Source organism: Quercus lobata, chromosome 8 (genome assembly GCF_001633185.2).
Source record: "Quercus lobata isolate SW786 chromosome 8, ValleyOak3.0 Primary Assembly, whole genome shotgun sequence".
Classification (NCBI taxonomy): domain Eukaryota; kingdom Viridiplantae; phylum Streptophyta; class Magnoliopsida; order Fagales; family Fagaceae; genus Quercus; species Quercus lobata.
In genome coordinates this window covers 30,692,737-30,714,321 of record NC_044911.1, presented here as the reverse complement: position 1 = coordinate 30,714,321, position 21,585 = coordinate 30,692,737, and the positions used below count along the sequence as shown (strand labels likewise).

The window sequence follows — 21,585 nt, the reverse complement described above, 5'->3', positions numbered from 1 at the left end:
ATCAATCCAAACAAAGTTTCTAGGTTAAATGGACCTATAAAATGTGGGTTTTGCCATAAGGAGAGGCATAATTCAAAGGGGTGTAAGGCTGGAATAACTGGTGAGATACAATGGCAAAGGAAACAAAGGCTTGAGAGGCAAAGAAAAATTGTAAGTAGAGCAAAAAGGTGTTCACTATGACCATTTTATTCCAAATCTATTTCTGATGCAAAGCAATTCTTTTTGTAGGGGCAAGAAGCACTAACCAACTAGGTTAGGGTTCAACTTCAGTACCTTAGCCAGACAGCTAGGCAAGCAAACAGCTAACAAGACAACTAGTAAGTCAGCCACCTAGGCAACCACCAAGAAAGTTTGCAAGACAATCACCTAGATCTGCAAACAAGGCAGCCAATCAGACAACCAATCATCAAACAAGGCACCCACCTGGACCAATAAACAAAGTAGCCAAGCAGACAACCAGTCAATGTGCTCAGTCAATCAGACAACCAGTTAGGCAGCAAAATATGCAGCCACCCATCCAAGCAATAAGTGGGGTAGCCAGCCATCCAACAAAAAATCCAACCACCCATCAAGCAAGGCAACCATTCAACTAGGCACAAAAGCAGCTAGCTATTTCATCAGGTCAACAGTAAGTGAGCCAACAAGCAACTTGCCTTTAAGGCAGACAAAATGGTTTCGTTCCAAATTCTCCCATCCTACCAGAAAATATAAAAAAATAGCAAAAAAAACCCATGACACAGCAAGTGCAAATTTGTAGTTGTGTAACTTTTCTTTGCTATCCTTTCTTTCACCCTAGCTTTTTCTTCCCTTCACTTGGCTACTTTTTCCATTCTCTTTGATTCTTCTTCCATTGCACAAGCCAGCATTTCCTTTTCAGTAACTATTTTTTTCCTATCACTAGCCTCTTTGCAAGGACAATGGGTGCAACTTTAGACCCACACTTACATGTTTTGCCATCCAACCACCTAAAGTATTTGCAAGTAGGTTCATCATCCTACAAACAAAATCCAATTAGGGTTATTCATAAAGCCAACAAAACTAGAAAATAAATAAATTTGAAAACCAATTGTTACTCACCACATCACAATAGTAGCACCCATAAAACCTTCTCCCAAAATTGTTCAAGGTCAAAGTAGTCTGCGACTGGAACCCAAGTAATAACTTGAAGAAGATATGTTCAGATTTCACCTTGAAACCCTAAGTAAAGAGAGAAAGGGATAATGAGTTTAGGGATTTTAGGGATTATGAGGTAAAGAAAGGGAGAGAGCTCGTTCTTCTTTTTAGGGGGTATTAATTGGGTTCTAATTTTGGCTTATATAGTAAATGGGGTTTTCTAACGGAGAAGGTAGAAGAGGGTAACATGTGCTAACAGAGGGCAGCTCAAGTGGGTTAAGTGATAAGTTTTAAACTACAGGTGGGCGTTGTTAAAATGGGTTAAACCACAGGTGGGTTAAGTGCAATTTTCCCTTATTATTTATGTGGTTGATGTAGCGACAATGTTACTTTGCATAGTTTTACATAAGTTAATGTGGGTGATTTATGGAATTGAATATGTGAAATTGACCAATTATTATATTTTGCATTGACTAACGCAAGTGTTTTGATCCTAGTATCATATTATGCTATTCACTGTTCCTTAATAGATCTTGTTGTTTGAGAGTATTATTTAAAAAAAATAAAAAGGATTTACGTGCTAATAGGTTTTGATAGCATAATAGACTGACTCATTTTAACAAAGGGAGAGACTAAATGGATAAAAATGAGGCGAAAATGCTATTTTGGTCCCTACATTTTGGGATCAAAATCAATTTGGTCTCTACATTTTGGTAGCAATCAATTTGGTCCTTATTATTTTCAATTTGCTATGAATTTGGTATCTACTGTTTACTCACTAATAGAAATGCCTACGTGGCAAACGATTTGTATAGTTGGCACATTAAAGATGACATGGCTAATAAAATAATATTAAAAAACTCCAAAATCAAGCCCTCTTTGCCTTTGAATCAAATAACTCAAATCCCACAAATCACCCTCACTTCCTTTATCACCCGACAACTACTTTAACATTCTTGTATTGGTGTGTAAACACAAATTTTTCACAAAGTTTGCAAATCAAACAAATTGAAAAAGGTGTCACAAATATATTTTTGTATTAATCAAGTAGTAATCTTTTTTGAACTTGACTTAAACAAGAAATTCTCTTTACCTTTGGTTGGAAGATGGATCAAACGGTTTTCACAACGAATCTCTGGCTTTGAGCATGTTAGAGATTTGTTGTTCTTCAGTTCTTCAAATCATTTGAATGTTTTTCAAGTTCTTCGAAGATTCTTGGATTTTAGGTTATAATTCTTTGGTGCTTTAGAGGCAGAATTTCTCCAGAGTTTTGGCTTCTTGAAAACTTTGTGTTGAAAATGAGAAGGGATGTCCTCTATTTATAGTGGTTTCAAAGGATAGGCTTCACTTTGAATTGATATGCTTGAAGATATATAGAAGACTTTTGATTGGTCCAAATTTTATTTAGAGATAATTATCTCTATTTATCTATTTTGATAAAGATAATGATCAATAAAGATAAACAATTATCTCTATTTTATTTATTTATTTTAGTAAAGATAATTATCCATCAATTTTGAATAGAAAATTTATCTTTATCTATACTATTATTCAAGAGGTTTCCCTTGTTTGGACCGAAATTTTTTTTGTTCCAAAATACCCCTACAGCCTACGTTTAAGTAGGGACAAAACTTGGTAAAAATGCTTTCAATAACTCCCACGTAAAACACTATCTACAAATAGGACCATACTCCCAGTACACTCATGTTTGTTTTCAAACTCAAATTCCTTCTTCTTTGTTTCTTCAATTCTTTCAATTCGATGTTAATCTTCTTTTCACCATTCTCATTATTTTCTCTACTTGCTTTGCTTAAATTTGCATCTGCTCAACGGTATGTGTATGTCAATGTACATTGGTCTTTTCTATTTTGGTTTTCTAATTCATGAACAACTTCTTATATTCTAGAAACAAATCAAATATTTGTGTAAAATGACCCTTATATTTCAACCTTACCTAGGGCTGTCCACGGGTCGGATCGGGTCGGTTTTGGGCCCAACCCGGACTCGACCCACCGGTGTCGAGTGGGAGGGTGGAGGAACTCGGAACTGACCGCTGGAAAAATCAGTCGAGTCGGTTTCGGGTGAGGGTGAGCGTTAGTCGGTTCGGTCGATCGCTGGAGTAAAAAAAATCATCGAAATTTGAAAAAAAAAAAAAAAGTCGCCAGAATCTGAAAAATATTGCCGGAATCTAAAAAATATTATTGGAATCTGGAAAATCTTGCCGAGATCTGGAAAATCATGCCGGAATCTAGAAAATCTTGCTAGTATTTGCATTTTTTCTCGCTGGAATTTGAAAATTTTCACTAAAAATTGCTGGAATTGGTAGGATTTGGCTAAATCCCACTAGATCTAGCCAGATCTGGTCGAGATCTCGCCAGATTTGGTTGAGATCTCACCGGATCTGGCTTGATTTTGCAGGTTTGGCCGGATTTTTTATACAACTCCGATCGGGTTCGGGTTGCTCGGGTTTTGGAGAAGCAAACCCGCCACTCGACCCGCCGGTCACTACAACAAAATGTATTTTTAGTGACAAAAAAATTCGTCACTAAAAGTCCAGTTTTTCGTTACTAAGGACCTTTAGTGATGAAATTAGACTTTTAGTGACGAAACTCATTTCGTCACTGTAAGCCCTGTCACTAAAAGTCCCGGTGACGAAAAATTTCGTCACTAAAAAGTCCGATTTGATTTAAAAAAAAAAACTTTTAGTGACAAAAATGTTTCGTCACTAAATGTTTTCCTCACTAAAAACACTATTCAATGACGAAAATATTTCGTCACTAAAAACACTTTAGTTTACTAAATCATATTTAGTGACGAATAATTTCGTCACTAAAACTAAGTTCGGGTACATATAGTGATGAAAAAATTCGTCACTAAAACTATTTTTAAGAAAATCCAGGCACATATAGTGACGAAAATTTTCATCACCAAAACCATTTCTTACAAAATTTTGCTATATTTAGTGACGAAATTTTCGTCACTAAAACATTTTTTTGTTGCTATATTTGTAACAAAAAAATTCGTCACTGAAACTTATTTTCTATTTTTATTTTTTTCATGACTTTGATATTAACTTGTAATCTATCATTACATTATTAAAACCTCACATTTGAATAACACATTTATTTCAACAACACATTTATAAAAAAAGATCCATATATTCCACAAGTAAAAAATAAAACAAGTATCTAATTCAAACTCCTTCCATACAATAATTGTTTGCAATACATACAATAACTCTACTAAACCCTTTTTTAGAACTAACGGAAGATGTTCTCATATGTCTTCAAGTAATGCCAATAGTGCACAATCATTTTTGCATGCATCTATATGCTCGTATGACATGCCCAAGTCACGTAATATCTTCTTTGCTTCATAAGTTGACTTTGGTAACCAAGTTACCTTTCGGTAAAACCTTTGTCAGCAATTCTAGCATCATATTAAGTCCCTTATTACTCAAGTTGGTCATTACTTTTACATTCAACATCTCAATAACAAACTTCAAGATACTATAATCAGTGCAACCCGGATACAACTCACGCTTTGCATCTTCCTCAAGTTTGTCAAAATGATGCACCTCCTCATCTTCGGTTGCATTTCTTGGTTCCTCTCTAATTCGGTCACCTACCAAGGCATCGATACCATCCATCTGATCACCATTCGACATTTCATTATCATGAATGTTCTCGTTCAATACATGAGGTTCTCCATGATTATATCAATTAATGTAAGATTGCATAATCCCACGATGAAGCAAATGGATACGCACAGTATTAGGAGATTGTCGATGGTAATTCCTACAATGAATACACGGGCACGGAATATTATCACTCACGTCCACAATTACTCTTGTAAAATTAATAAATGCATTGACCCCTTCAATATATGGATGACTTAATCGGCCATTGGGTGTCTTACCCATTGTCATCCAACTTTTATCCATGTTTGACTACAATTACAAAATGAATGCTATTTTAGTAAAATAAGGACAACTCATGCATAATGTATTATAACATCTAAATCCATAAGCTACTTAGATAAAGTTCTATCATATTCATGAATGCACAAGTCTATATTAATACTTAAACAAATATACATTGCACACACAAATATACACTCCCAATATGCATTTAAACGACCTTATAACATCACGCAAGCCACCCGCTTGCTCCAATACAACAACCCACCAGAAAACAAATTTTCAACATCACAACTATAATGCTTACAAGTATTGAAATTGAATAAAAGAACACAATTGCTACTAATCAACAAGTTTCATTCACATTTGCAAGAAATTAAGAACACTCTCAATATAATTTAAACCACCTTATAGTACTATGTAAGCCACCCGCTTGCTTCAACACAACAACCCACCACAAAACAAATTTTCAACATCATAACTATAATACTTACAAGTATTGAAATTGAATAAAGGAACACAATTGCTACTAATCAACAAGTTTCATTCATATTTGCAAGAAATTAAAAACACTTCCAATATGAATTTAAACCACCTTATAACACCATGCAAGCCACCCGCTTGCTCCAACATAACAACCCACCACAAAACAAATTTTCAACATCACAACTATAATGCTTACAAGTATTGAAATTGAATAAAGGAATACAATTGCTACTAATCAACAAGTTTTATTCATATTTGCAAGAAATTAAAAATACTCCCAATATGAATTTAAACCACCTTATAACACCATGCAAGCCACCCCTTTGCTCCAACACAACAACCCACCACAAAACAAATTTTCAACATCACAACTATAATGCTTACAAGTATTGAAATTGAATAAAGGAACACAATTGCTACTAATCAACAAGTTTCATTCATATTTGCAAGAAATTAAAAACACTCCCAATATGAATTTAAACCACCTTATAACACCATGCAAGCCACCCGCTTACTCCAACACAACAACCCACCACAAAACAAATTTCCAACATCACAAGTATATATAGAGTTTTATAAGTTTTTAACTAAAATATACTTACTTTGCTCAAGCTAAGTTTACAACTTTCAGAAAAAATCTAAAGTTAACTTGTGTTCTTCACCTTGTTCCTCACAATTTCTTTAGCCACCAAAGAGAAAGAGAGCTGGAGATAAAAGAAAGTTTAACTTTTAATTAATCAAACAATCACAATGCATAAAATACGATTGCCTTTATCTACCTTGCTCCCTCATAGGCTCATAACTACAACTTAAACCACCTCACCCACCAGCTCCAAAACAAATAAGGTTATCCACGGCCACAGGCACATTCGCAAGCAATTTTAGTCAAATGAACCCAATATGAAGATATCATCACACACGCATTTACACAATTCATCCAAAAAAGCAGGCTCTTTCACTTAATCTAAAACACAATTACACACAACTAGCATATGAGGAAACATGGTAGTGCATAGCAAAGAATGCCAAAGTACAACAGAACCATCTTAACAGGCAATATAACTTTGTGGAGAAACCCAACAGTAAATTCCCCAACAAAACCATTCTATCACATAAATACCATCATCCAAAATCTCACCCTTCAATTTAATCTCATTAAAAAAGGACAGATATAAGAAAGCACATCGGACAAGTATGTAGAAGCAATAAGATTCATTTCATTAACAAGAAACATAGAATGAAAATTCAGTTGGCACAAGTACAAAAAAAGAAAAACACATATATGTTACAAACTACTAAAACACATCTATGTGAAGTTGATCCAATATTGCCTTTTCCTTTGCCAACCTTCTTAGGCAGAAGGGTCTGGTGGATATTCGGCAACACTCCTCCATTGGCGATAGTTACAGATTAAGAATCAGATTAAGAATGTCATATTTAACAAAATTTACTAATAAAATTTATAAATAAATATATTTAAAAAAAAAAATCCAATGCGATGCAAAAAAAAAAAAAAAAAAAAATTGTATGATTTAGTAGATAATCTCAAGCAATCAAACAAATAGGTACAGTGCTAACACAAAAATTAGATTATCAAAAATATATATTTATATATATTTATGAAATATATATATATATATATATATACCGGTGGTGGAAATTTTGAACGTGAACGTTGAAAAAAGGAAATTACCGGCGGTGGAGTTTGAGAATGAGGCGAAGGTTGTGTGGAAGCAACGGCATCGACGGTGATGGCGAACGGTCTTCGGGAAGGCGAACGGTCACCGAGAAGGCGAAGGGTTGCCGGTTCAAAGGAATGCGAAGGGTCGCCGGGAAGTCAAATGGTCGCCGGGAAGTCGAATGGTCGCCGATTCGAAGGAAGGCGAAGGGTCGCCGATTCAAAGGAATGCGAAGGGTCACCGGGAAGTCGAATGGTCGCTGGTTCAAAGGAATGCGTAGGGTCGCCGTTGAGCTTAATCGATGACGGTTGGCTCTTAATGGAGCTTCATCGGCGACGGCTAAGCCTAATCGCGACGGTGGGAGCTCAACGGCGACGGTGGGAGCCCAACAGCGATGGTGGGAGCTTAATCGCGATGGTGAAGAGAGTTTGTTTGGCTCTTTGCTTTTTTTTTTTTTTTTTTTGACCGAAATATGGCACAACAAGTGCTTTGAAGAGAGTTTTTAGAAATGTTTGTGGCTATGTTGAAAAAAAAAACTCAAAAAACTTTTGGTGCATGTGCTGGGTATTGAAATTGGGCTTTGAAGTCTTTAGTGACGAATTCCAGTTTCGTCACCAAAGATTGGGTTTTCTTAAGATTTTTAGAGACGAAATTCATATTTCATCACTAAATTATACTTTTAGTGACAAATTATGATTTTGTCACTAAAAACATATAAGTGCACAACTATTATTATTTTTAGTGACGAATATTTTTCGTCACTAATTCTTCCTTATAGTGACGAAAGGATTTTCGTCACTAATACTACCTATAGTAATATCTGTAGTGACGAAATATTTCGTCACTAAAAGTTGAAATTTTTAGTGACGAAATATTACGTCACTATAGATTAATTAAATTCACGCCAAAATTTCCCTCTATTGGCGCCCATTTTTCAGATCACAATAGTGACGAAATTTATTTTTCGTCACTAAATGTTATAATTTTTTTCATTATTAGTGACGAAATTCATATTTCGTCACTAAAGTTGTATTTTTAGTGACGAAAAATATTTCCTCACTAATTTTTGTCACTAAAAATACATTTTGTTGTACTGGGTGTCGGTTCTTGAGAACGGAAACCCGCCACCGACCGACTGGACCTTCGGTTCGGGTTGGAATTGGGTCGCCATCGGGCGGTTTGGTCGGGTTGTCGGGCTCCGGTCAGGTCTGGATAGCCCTAACCTTACCTTTAATTTTTTTCACATATTTCTTAAAGGAATGTGCACTGGGGTGTCTATCTTCAAGATTTTGGTATCTAAACTTCAAGGAACGTGCGCTGGGGTATTAATCTTCAAGATTTTTGTGTGATCTATCCTCCAACTCCAACAGACTGTTTGGACTTTGAACTTGAAGTGTAGTCAACAACAAAAATGTAAGTATCTTTCATGACCTCTATTTAAAAGGCCTCATGCCTGTTGGGTTCTCTGTATTATGTTTACTTTTATGAGTTTCCATTCAGTATTTGCTTTACTATATTTGATTTATATTTGGTTTCTTTAATTTCATGATATTGATAAAGCTTTATCTGTAGATTAAATGTATCCAAATTTGAATTCAAGTGAACTAGAAAGTGCTAAAGTTGGTAGTGGGAATTTGCTTGCTTCATAGACACACGTGCCATTTGATAATTTGGAATGAAGTAGTAAGTTGGGTTTGAAAGATAAGGGTAATGTGTTTGATGTTCAGTGCACCAATCCTTTAAATATATTTCCTATTCAAGATACTCATGCTATTAGGAGTGGTATCAATCTAGATAAGGTAACAAGAGCCCGAAGTGCAACAAAGTAAATGGAATAGGGTTTTAGGAGTTTGAATTTGTCATTCAGTATTTGCTTTTCTGTATTTGGTTTATATTTGGTTTCCTTACTTTGTTAGTTTTTTAAAACTCAAATTGATATTTAAAAAAAAAAAAAAAAATTAGTTGAATGTTGACATAGAGTTTAAAAAAAAAAAAAAAAACCTTATTATTTTATCGTGATTTAGAGTCTAAAAGGAAAAAAAAAAAAAAAAAAACCCTTTTAACTCCCACGTCAAATATTGCCTACAAAATAGGACCACCCTTTGTTATCATTATCCTCTTTATATTGATGTTGAACTAAAAATTGAACCAACTTCAATTCGTCCATGAGGGTCGTCCAAGCCAAGAAGACAAGAATGGTTGTACCTAGCAAAACGATTGTCCAAAGGCATATGGGTCATCCATGAGGAAAGCGCCTAAACAACCCCTGACACTCGAAAAATTCCATAGAGATTTATCTACAAGAGCTAGTAAATTGAACCACGTGTTATTATTTCGAGGCATGAGTAATATCCTGGTTAATCATTATAACTTCCTACTCAGCACTTAACTTCCAACGATAGTTATAGAAAAAGATAAAATATTCTAACTCCTGTAGTGGTTGTGGAAGTTAACTTTGAACCCTTTGACCTCCTCAAATATAGGGGAAGTTATGAGACAAGTAACCGCTTCAAGAGCACACTATATAAACACTCATTCACATAAAATGAAGGTAAGTTTTGAGACAACTCCCAAAAAGTTGGAACTCCATAATTTAAGAGAGAAACTAACTTAAGCACTGAAGGGTTCTTGGCCGGTTTGCCCCGGTCACCTTTAATTAGGTGTTTTCCTTTTCAGGCCTTTCGAGTAGTCACTAGATCATTGAAGCCAGAGCATTAGATTGCATAGCAGGCATATTGGATGAATTCCGGTGAGGAAAGTGGTAGTCAATCTATTAGGTAGTTGTTAAAGACTATTTTTTTTTTTTGGTAAATATCCTACCTATATATACCTATATTTATTAATTTGTGTAACATTACGTTTTCAATTAATTGATACCATTACACTTTAGCTTCATTTTACTCAATCACATCTCTTTCATATGAAATTTACTATTGTCCTTTGTTGTGCCTTTCATTGCACATTTAAAAAAAAAAAAAAAAAAAAAAAAAGAGAATACATTTAAAAAAAAAAAAATTAAAGGAATGGTAACATTGACAGCCCTTCTTAATTTTTTTTCTTTTTTTCTTTTTAAACTTTTTAAAGCATGCTAAAATTTAGTTATGGATGTGTACTAAGTGGCTATCTTTTAGGATTAAATATAATTACATAACTACCATTTAAAAAAATTTAATTAAAAAAATTCTACGTTTACAACGTGAGAGTCTTTAGCATTTGAAATTTTTGTTATGGTTATGGATGTGTAATACTAAGCTACTAGCTACCTTTTAGGACTGAGCATCTCTAGTAGATTAGGCAAATTTTTGTACTGTTTGGAGAATGAACAGTGATTTTTACCTTTTAGTTAACCAATTTTTCAAATATACTTTCCAACAGATTCTTTATCACATTCTCTATTTCATTTAAATATTATTTCTTCGTTCATTATTTACTCTTTTTTTAACAACTACACATCTTCTGACATTTTTTTATTTAATACTTGATTATTATAATAGAAAAAAAACATTTGAAGAATGAACAGCAACCCATTAGACTTGATGAAATATTGTTCATGAGCCAAAAAAAATTCCGGGTATAGAGAGTCCATTGGAGACCTATTTTGTGGATTTACTCTCTGTAGTAGAGAGGATTTTGTGTTTAGCTCTCCTGTTGGAGATGCTGTGGCTGCCTTTTAGGATTTTTTTTTTAATTTATTTTTAAAATTGATAACTCTCATTTAAAAAAAAAATGATAATTGTGACACTATGACCGGTATATCTTCTTCTGTCATTACAAAGTTCACAATCCAAAATGAATAATTTTCATTTATTAAACTTTTGGCCTTGGGTTCAAAAAAATAATAGATGCACCAAAAAAAACTAGGGGTGTGATGAAAAAATTATTTCATCCAAAACGCATAACACTTATCACACCCCTAGGAATTTTTGTGAATAAAAATGTAGTAATCTAAAATTTTAATGGATGCAAATTATTAATTTTTTTCCAAAAAAATAGAAGAGCCTCACTCGCGTACTCAGAGGTTAGTTTTATTTATTTATTTATTTTAATAAAGATAATTATCACTAAACTTTGAATAGGGAATTTATCTTTATCTTGTGGGTTGAATGACACGTGGCAAATTTAAATATGCCAATGTAATATCAATTTGGATGACACATGTCATTATTTGACTTAATTAGTTTAATGTCAAAAGTTTTGTAGCTGAATTGACACCTTCCTATGTATAAAGTGCTTGGAGGTTTAGGGGGCAAAGAGTTTGAGTTGTTGGGTTAATAGCATGTTGTAATTATTTCAAAAAAAAAAAAAATTGGAATTTGTCACTAAATTTCAATGTGGCATTTCGTAATTGGCTTGAAATTTTTTTGCCTCCTACATGGTAGGTGATCCAAAATAATGAGTTTATTCTTCATCCCTTTCAAAGTATTCAAGCACTGCTATGTTTCCTTCTTAAATTTCTTTTTATAGTGATTATAAGCCATAATTTTGGTACCAATGTCAGGCTCGCCAATACATATTCTGGAGTAACGTAAATTGAAGATCTTGGGAGTTATTTTTTGATGAGCAATATCCCACCACCATTGAATCAAGTAACCCAAAGCCTAGAAATTTCCCAAACCCAGAAGATCTGAAGTTGTTCTTTGACGAGTAATATGATGTTTATGTTTAATTCTTTCAACTATTTCAATAATTTCGAGATATCTAAAGTGTGGGTTGGTTCTAATGCTCTGTTTGGTGGCTGAGAAAACTTGGGTAACTGGTTTTCTTTCAAGCTTGGTGTTTTTTTATTTTTTATTTTTATTTATTTTTAGATAAAGAAAGGATGGATCGATGGGTGGTGGTGGTGGTGGTGCTGAACTGTGTGTTTGGCAAGGGAACAATAATTTTAGATGTGTTTGGTAGCCGAGAAATTGAAAGAAAAAAGAAAAAGAAAAGGCCGGATGAAATTTTTTAAAATTAAAATTTCTCCTGTTTTACAATTAGGTATTAAAAATTTTTTAAAAAAGAATTCGGATATAGATTTTTTATGATATTGAGGCGGCTTTTTTAAATATCAATTAAATATTTTTAATATTATTTTATCATCCATGTCAACTTCAATTCTATTTCACTTCAAAAATACCTTCAATTCTATTGACGGTACAAACCGTTTGTTGTGTAGACATTTTTCATTTAGTAAGTTAATAGTAAGACCAAATTGACTGTAAATTAAAATAATAAAGACTAAATTAATTGCTACTAAAATATAAAAACAAAATTATCTGTGACACTGAAGATGATGATGGTATATTATATTTTTGAAAATTTTCCATGGGCCTTGAATAGAGAGTGCTAGTGTGCTACCAGCCTCTCGTATGCTTGTACCCTTTGGGCTTTACCACGCAACTAAAACGAAATAGATCTCGTAAGAAAAGAAAAAAAGAAAAGAAAAAAAGAAAACCGAAATAGAAAAGGTGAGCCCTGGACTGCATAGACAAACAGCATGGGCCGTGGGCCTAGTTAGGCACAAAGTATGTAATTCTCACTACTTTTTGTTTGTTTGTTTCTGCAATGGCTTCTACTGTTAATTTCATTGGGCATTGCCCCCATGTTTGGGCTCACAAACTGCAAGCTTCGCCTAATGGTGCCGAGACTACAAATGGAACACATAAATGTTTCACCAAATCACCACACCAGGTCACTGTTTCCACTGTGTATACAGCATTATTATGATATTTCCATTTCTACACCATATGATGTTTTTTTTTTTTCAGTCCAGTTAAGCACAGTCACTTCTTGTCGCAACCAACGTTCAAAAAAAAAAAAAAAAAAAATCGTAAAATGGACAGTCGACCATCCCCCAATTCACTTTCTTCATTAATAAATGATTTTACATACGAAAGATGCCTCTGCCACAATGTTCCAAAACAGCACCATCCCCAATGAAACTATTGTCACAGTAACCTACATCCTCATTTGTTGACTTACAGCTAATATCGCGAAACACGTGTAAATGACACTAGTCAATAGTACATTCATAATGATGCACCCGAGGAGGAGGAGTGTTTTTAATTTAATGTCTTTTTGGTAACTGTACCCTGAAACGGTCGAGTTTGTAGGGGCCACGTTGAAAAGCTCAAATGGCCGAGTAAACTAGAAATAGCACAATATAAAAATCACCTGCAAATACTTTTTTTATTTTTTATTTTAGTAAGAGTAAACTTTACCCACTGATTTGAGATTTGTAACGTTAATAAAGTGGGTCCCCGAAATGATCTTCAGATCTAACGGCTCTTAATTCGTTTTACTGGTGATATAATTGTACATTTTTATGAGAAAGAACCGTACGGTGAAGACCTTGGTCCGATCCGTTGAGCCTGCACTCTTCTCTTATTAACTCTCAAGTCTTATTTTCAGCCTTTAGTGCTTGTCAATGGGCAAATGAGCTACCAACAGCGGGTCCCACCCCACTAGTACCTCGATGCACTCAATTCCTCTCTCCTCCATAAAAGACTCCTCAGTTCTCACCCACTTACTCTCACGGACAGTACAAACAACCCCAGAAATACAGCAAGCAAAATTAAAACAACTCACTTTCTCACCTGCTCTGTTTCTCTCGGAACCAGAACCAGAACCAGAGCATGGAGCGCCTAGCTTTCTCTTGCCTCTTCTTGTTCATTTCTCTCCTCGCATTAGCAGGTAAAATCACAAGCCTGAGGCTTTCTCATTTTCCGTTTTTGTTTCGCTGAAAGTATTTGACTACAATGACGAGTTTTTGCTTGTTTGTTTTGGTTTAAAAGAAACAGAGAACAAAGTAAAACCAAAACATACTTGCAAAAACAGTTCACTTTCTTCAGCATTTGCTTTAATACTCAAAATGAGCCTTCGTTTTTTGTTTTTAGTTCTTACTTCTAACGTTGTTTTACGTTACTACATTTGCAGATGCGGGTTCCATAGGAGTGAACTATGGTAGAATCGCAAACAACCTTCCCCCAGCATCAAAGGTTGTGTCTCTTCTCAAATCTCAGGGTCTAAATCGGGTCAAGGTCTTCGACTCCGACCCGGCGGTTCTCAATGCCTTATCCGGATCCGACATCAAAGTCACCGTGGACCTCCCAAACGGGCTCCTTTTCGCCGCCGCCAGAAGCAAATCCTTCGCCTCCACATGGGTCCAGAAGAATGTCGCTGCCTACCACCCCTCAACACAAATCGAAGCCATTGCTGTAGGAAACGAAGTCTTCGTCGACCCAAATAATACAACCCGGTACCTCCTACCCGCAATGAAAAACCTCCATGACGCTCTCGTTAAGTACAACTTCAATAATGACATCAAAATCTCTTCCCCTATAGCTCTCAGCGCACTTCAAAACTCCTACCCTTCTTCAGCCGGGTCTTTCCGACCCGAACTAGTAGAATCCGTTTTCAAGCCCTTGTTGGGTTTCCTTCGCCAAACTGGGTCGTACCTCATGGTTAATGCCTACCCATTTTTCGCTTACGAGTCGAACGCCGACGTCATCTCCTTAGACTACGCTTTGTTCCGTGAAAACCCGGGCGTAGTGGATGCGGGTAATGGGTTAAGATATTTTAGCTTATTCGACGCTCAAATCGACGCCGTTTTTGCTGCCATGTCAGCTTTGAAATACGACGATATCAAGGTTGTCGTAACGGAAACGGGTTGGCCTTCTAAAGGAGACGAAAACGAAGTAGGCGCGTCGGTTCCAAACGCTGCAGCTTATAACGGAAATCTGGTCCGTCGGATTTTGACCGGAGGTGGGACCCCATTGAGACCCAAGGCAGATCTGACCGTTTATTTGTTCGCTCTTTTCAACGAGAACAACAAGAACGGTCCCACATCGGAGCGTAACTACGGGTTGTTTTACCCTACTGAGGAGAAAGTTTACGACATACCGTTTACCGTGGAGGGATTGAAGAACTACCACGACACGCCGCGGACAGCCGTGCCCGGTAACCAACACGCGAGAACACCGGTAAACGGTAGCGGAGGCGGAGGCGGAGGCGTGTCGAAGAGTACGTCAGGGAACACGTGGTGCGTGGCGAAGGGTGATGTGGGGAAAGAGAAGCTGCAGACGGCTCTAGATTATGCTTGTGGTGAGGGTGGTGCTGACTGCCATCCGATCCAGCCAGGTTCCACGTGTTATAGTCCTAATACTGTTGAGGCCCATGCTTCGTTCGCGTTCAACAGTTATTATCAGAAGAAGAGCCGTGCCATGGGTACTTGTTACTTTGGAGGAGCGGCTTATGTGGTCACTCAACCCCCTAGTGCGTATTCGATCCCTTTCCCTTTCTCTTGCATTTAATTTAATTACGGCCATAACTTATAACCTGCCTAAACTATATTTATACTGTTTATGTATGCTTTAAACTGTATATTACTGTCTTATTTCCCCCCCCCCACAAAATATGGTAAAATTCTTTTATCAACTCCTTGAATATGTTTTTACCATACTGATTTGAGCATGGACACACATAATGAATTAATTGCAAATTACGAAATCATTTTAAAACAATTGGAGTTTAATTTCGGTATAATTTTCAACTATCTCGAGATGAACTTTGACAAATTTCAAATTTCTAAAAAATTAAAGGTGTATAGGATTGTCATTAAGAAACGGTATAAATGACAAATTTTTGTAATTTAAAATTGGGTATAAAATATGAACTTATATAAGAATATGCCTACTCCATTTTAACATCTGCATTAAGAAACAATATGCTTACTCCATTTCATGAGGTAGACGGTGTCTTTAGATGATTCTTTTTGTGTATAGCTAACGTGTATAGACAATTATTTATGGTACTGTGCCGGGGTGTGAAATTAAGCAGTTTCACGGCGGCTGGGGACAATGATGTGTACATTAGGTCAAAAGATAGCACCTGCCCTAGAGATGATGAGAAGGAATTTTTATTTTTCTATTGACATGGCGTGTGGGTATTGGTTTGCCCCTTGGTAATAGTAACTTTATGGTGGGTGGGGGATGAAAGTGATTATTGAAAATTTTCTTCCTAAAAAAGAGAGAAATTGTTGCGTGTTTCCTTTTGCTTTTTTACTATTTTCTTTTTTGATTTGAGCCAATTTGGCCTAGAGAAACTGAAAAAAAAGGTGTCACTTTGCAGGATATGGAAGTTGCGAGTTCCCCACGGGATACTGAAGCCAAAAAAAAAGGGCATGCAGGGATTGGTTGGTTTAGAAGAAAGATATTGTGCTTGCTGGTTTAAATTTTTTGGGGTTTCTTCTGTAGTTATTGTTAGACAATTAACTTCACTACATCTGTAATTAACTGTCCCAATATTTATTACTATTGCTTTCCATTTCTAAGTAGTTTCTCGCAAGTTGCAAGTCCCCCTACCCTAGTGAAATTGTATTTATTATTTTTACTTGTCACTTAATTTATAATACCCAAAAACTCTGTTATGCAAATGTGTTGACAAACCAATTTTTGGACCATCCCTTGCAGCTATGCAATGCCACCGACCTAAATCTAGAATAAGAACATTGTTGACACATTGTCTTTTGCTAATAATAAAATATATTCGGCTTTTCCCAAGATACATTATCTTTAACCATTAAAATCTTGGGCAGTGCAAAATTGTGGATCTCACATTCTCTCACTTCTGTAACATGTTAATGGGGCTCTCTGGAAAAGTTCTGGAAAGAGTCTATCTTTCAAGAAGGCAATAATAATATTCTCACTCTGGGGAAACAATGCATCAACTTGCATAGTTATTTATATGAACCAGGGTATTCACAGTCGTCGGTCCAGTTGGGAGCACTGCTCACATAGCGGCCTCGTCATGTCAAACACGCATTGAGTCAATCAGTCAAAAGACCTAGTTAGCATGCGCACAGTAATAGTGAAAGAATAAAATGCATGGTAGGCCCTGCTTGTATCATTGTACAACTTTTTAAACTGTTTGCTGCCTTTGAGCCACTTTGGATCCGGATTGAATGTTGCTTTGCTTCTTAATTGGACAATGAAGCTAGAATATCCTATACATTCCTTTAATTGTATTTAATTAGGTGTTAATGAATGGTCCTTTTCTCCTTTGATTCTAAAAGAATACCTAGGCATGGTGTAATTGCTAGATACGTGGAAAAGGTTCAATGCCACATACTTAGCCAGATATGGCGACACCCCAAAGGCCAAAAGTGAAAACTGCTTTTTCAGTCCTGAGAAGGTTGATCCGTGATCCCATGTGCCATAGGGGCCACCTTCTCAATTACAATCTACTTACATTATTTCTTATTTCTCTTACAAAATTTCTAAGACCGCGTAAAAAAATTCTAACTTTTTATCGACATAGCATAGAAAATTGTGAGTGATAAATAAAAGGGAACCAGTAGGGTTGGTCGAGAGGTTAGACATTCGGTCTTAAAGTGGTTGTCTTGGGCTTGAGTACAAGCTTTCTAGTTCAAGTTTAGACACTAGTACTTTGAAAAACTTCTTGGGCCAGCAATTTACCCTGTTATGGGTCCACCTGTCACGAACAATGATTAGCCTCTGGTTGAAAGTTTTGAAAAAATATTGTGAAAAAAAAAATAAATAAATAAAACGTGATGGTTATATATAAAAATGATAGATAATTAGTCATAATTTGTCTTATAAGATAATTGTAACAAAAATTATGACTTTTTATATAGTATTAGAATTACATTTTCTTTTAACAAGCAATATATAATATAGCATGTCAGCTTTGTATTTTATAAACGAACAAATTCCAAACCCACTAGATTTTGAAAAAAAAAATTGATTAGTAGGAGAGCTCATAGGCGGTGGTGCACCACCTGATATGTCTCATGAGCTCGGTTGCAGGCATAGATTCTTGCTGCCTCCTTCATTTGGCATCTACTGCAAAGTAACATCTGTATTATTGGTTCCACAGCCAATTTTGTTTTGAGTTCATTGTCCACATCCACATCGACATCCACATCCTTGCTCTACATATAGAGTCCCTCTTCAGGGGTACTCTCTACGGATCGAGAAAAATCCAGGTTGTACACGCACTCAAGTTGTGTTTATTTGGTCCATTTCAGTGATTCTCCTTCATGTGAATCATTTCAATTATAAAAATCATGACACAGGCCTTAAATCGTGCCCCCACTTGGGCCTAATCGTACTTCATAAAAGTTACATAATTGATTGTTTTTCGAGCAGTTTTAAAGGCACAATTTGTGCCATAACTTGCTATGTAGTGAATTGTGGTTGATGGAAATGTGATGATGGGTCCATGTGAAAATACTCTTTCACCAATCACAACTTGTCAATGTGGTGAGTTGTGGTACAAATTATGCATTTTGTTGTGACATCAGATTTTCTCTTTTTTCACTTCTCTCTCTCAAAAAAGTTGATGGCTACTGATTGCTTAGGAATAGTCGAATCGCCTGGCCCTTATCTTTATCAAGGAAAAAAAAAAAAAACTTTTGCGTATTTGCTAGCCAACTTTCAGAAAAATGGCAATAGCAATGAGCTTTCCAGAATGAGTTTCCATTCTAATGACATGAAAAGCACGTTTGTGCCATATTTTTAGTGACCAAGTGACCAAACGACACAAAATTTTGTTCAATATAAGTAACTATAGACGACAATGTACGTAGTTTGAGCTGTAAAATGAACAGACCTAGTTCCTACTGTTATCTGTTACAACCCCCAACCTGGAACTTGGAAGGGCCACGTATAACTTATTCATCATGTCGTTTTATGCATTTTATTGTTCAACGCGGCAAAGGAGGTGAAAACAGCATTAAACCAATTTGGTAAAAAATGCTGACTTGGTCATCTAAACTAAATGTGAGAGCTTTGGTCACGTCCACAAGGGTGCCAGAGTTTTAAGGCCTTTAATCTGTGCACTCTCCACCACCCAAAATTAACATTAAAAATTACCACAAACAAAATTAAAAAAAAAAAAAAAAAAAACCACCATCCTCCCTCAATTTTTTTCTGGAAAATCCACCCAAACTCCTCTCTTTCTTGCACAAGCCTTAGGGGGAAAAAGAGAGAGAAAGAGATAATACAATACAGATCTCATTGGAACAAAAACATAGGCCTCAGGTGACAAAATACAAGAGGGTATTTCTTGTGGTAGGGGCAAAGGTTTTGTAATGGTCTCAACAATGCCTAGCAAGCTAAGGAAGGCACTTGGAGCAGTGAAAGACCAAACCAGCATTAGCATAGCCAAGGTCTACTCCAACACCAACGCGGCCAACCTCGAGGTCTTGATCCTCAAAGCTACCTCCCATGTCGAAATCCCCATAGATGATCGTTACGTAAATGAAATCCTTTCACTCATTTCTTCCAACAAAGTCTACGTCGCGGCTTGTGCCATAGCCATTTCCAAACGCATTAGCAGAACTCGCAATTGGATCGTCGCCGTCAAGTCCCTTATGCTTGTTCTTAGAATATTCCAAGATGGTGATCCATATTTCCCAAGGGAAGTTCTTCATGCAATGAAACGTGGTGCAAAGATTCTTAACCTTTCAAACTTCCGTGACGACTCAAATTCAAGCCCCTGGGATTACACAGCCTTTGTTAGGACATTTGCTCTGTATCTTGACGAGCGCTTAGACTGTTTTCTTAAGGGGAAGCTTCAACGGAGGTTTACGTATACTCAAATAGAAAGCTTAAGCAACCGCCATAGAAGTAGAACCCGGCAACCTGTTTCGCCGGTACGTGACATGAAGCCTGTAATGCTGCTTGATAGAATCTCATATTGGCAGCGTTTGCTCGATAGAGCTATAGGCACAAGACCTACCGGTACAGCAAAAACTAACCAGTTGGTATTGATTTCGCTTTATGCAATTGTGCAAGAGAGTTTTGATCTCTACCGTGACATTTCTGATGGGCTTGTGCTTCTTTTAGACAGCTTCTTCCAATTGCAATATCAATCTTGTGCCAATGCGTTTCAAGCTTGTATTAAAGCCACGAAACAATTTGAAGAGCTTTCGGGTTTTTACGATTTGTGCAAGAGCATTGGGGTAGGAAGGACCTCTGAATATCCAAGTGTACAAAAGATTTCCGAAGAGCTTATAGTGACATTGCAAGATTTCTTGAAAGATCATGATTCATTTCCTAGTCATAACAATGGTCATCGATCACCGTCGCTTCTTCCTATGCCTGTTTTGAGTTCTGAGAAGATTATTTACGAGCAATCAGAAGGATCAGACAAGTTGTCACAGGGAGGATCAGAATTCAGTGATTCGCGATGCACATCGTTGGAGGATCTTGTGGCTCTTACAGAAACGGGTATGTCAATTGAGCAAGAGTATTTCTCAGAGGACCAAGCCGAGAAACAATCTTCTTGCACTGAGGATTTCACCAGTGCTAATGAAGATTCCGGATCAAACTCTTCATTTCCCCTTGAACTAGAAAAAAATTCAAGTTTAGACCTCGTAAGTTTCCATGATCACTGTTCACAACATGAAGAAAAACAAGAAAATCAACAAGAAGGAAATGAAACCTCGGAGATTTCCATTTTAGAATTGGACTCTCAACAAGATAGTTGGGAAGTTGTTTTATTTGAGTCGGCAGCCAAACAAGTGCAATCTTTTACAAGTCTAGCCAACGGGTTCGAACACTTTGTTGAGAACGATTTGATAATTAATCAAGCTTCACTACCTCAACACCAATACAATCCATTTCTACAAGATGAAATACCAACTACTATTGAAACCAGTACCAATGAGGCAGTCATTTTTACAGTGGACCCAATGTTTTCAGTTAATCCCACGTTTGATACAGCTACGGCACCAAGTTTTTGCGCACAAGTTGAGACCGTGGTTGCACCGACATTGTTTCCACACGATTTTAACGAGAACACAGTGGCTCCAACATTTTGTGTTGAGAATTTTAGTGAAACAATGGCAGCACCAACTTTTAGTGCCAACAGTCCTAACGAGACAGTACCCGCAGTTCCTAATGAAGACCCATTTGCGATTTGGCCTGGTGAATTGGCCAATGAACATGTCTCTAATGTGTCAATGAATCAAGAAAGTCTGTTGCATCAGCAACAGTTGTGGTTAGAGCAGCAAAACAAGATCATGGCAAAGCGTAGGACTTGATTTGTGAGATAAAAGCTCGAATTTTGTAAACTAATATCTGATTGTATAGCTATAGGCCTATAGCTAGCTTAAGAAAGAAATCCTTTTTTTTTAGTACTACACTTCCAAACTTCTTGGAGATGTTGTCTTTCTTTGCATTAGCAAATTTGCGTTTACAAAAATATCACATTAGGATCACAGGCTTATACCATTGGAATTTGGAACTCGTTTACATGCAAAATCATCCTCGGATATAGCATGTTTATCATAGTAGACTATATATGTAAAAGTTGAAGGCCATGAAAACGAGAAACAAACAAGGCTCTGCACTTGGATGTTTTTATAGGCCCATGAATTGC

General features: G+C 36.3%; 2 protein-coding genes across 2 annotated transcripts; both read left to right on the top strand.

Moving 5' to 3' along the window:
- Positions 1-13,640: 13,640 nt before the first annotated feature.
- On the top strand, positions 13,641-16,513 carry LOC115957409 (glucan endo-1,3-beta-glucosidase 12). The gene is made up of 3 exons (XM_031075643.1): positions 13,641-13,872; positions 14,116-15,453; positions 16,309-16,513. Exons 1-3 carry the CDS (start codon positions 13,815-13,817, stop codon positions 16,341-16,343), a joined length of 1,431 nt encoding a protein of 476 aa, XP_030931503.1. The 5' UTR covers positions 13,641-13,814; the 3' UTR covers positions 16,344-16,513.
- A 2,629-nt stretch (positions 16,514-19,142) lies between these two features.
- LOC115958446 (clathrin coat assembly protein AP180) lies at positions 19,143-21,247 on the top strand. Its single transcript, XM_031076858.1, has one exon. The coding sequence runs from the start codon at positions 19,292-19,294 to the stop codon at positions 21,245-21,247; it is 1,956 nt and encodes a 651-aa protein (XP_030932718.1). The 5' UTR covers positions 19,143-19,291.
- The last annotated feature ends 338 nt before the right edge of the window (positions 21,248-21,585 follow it).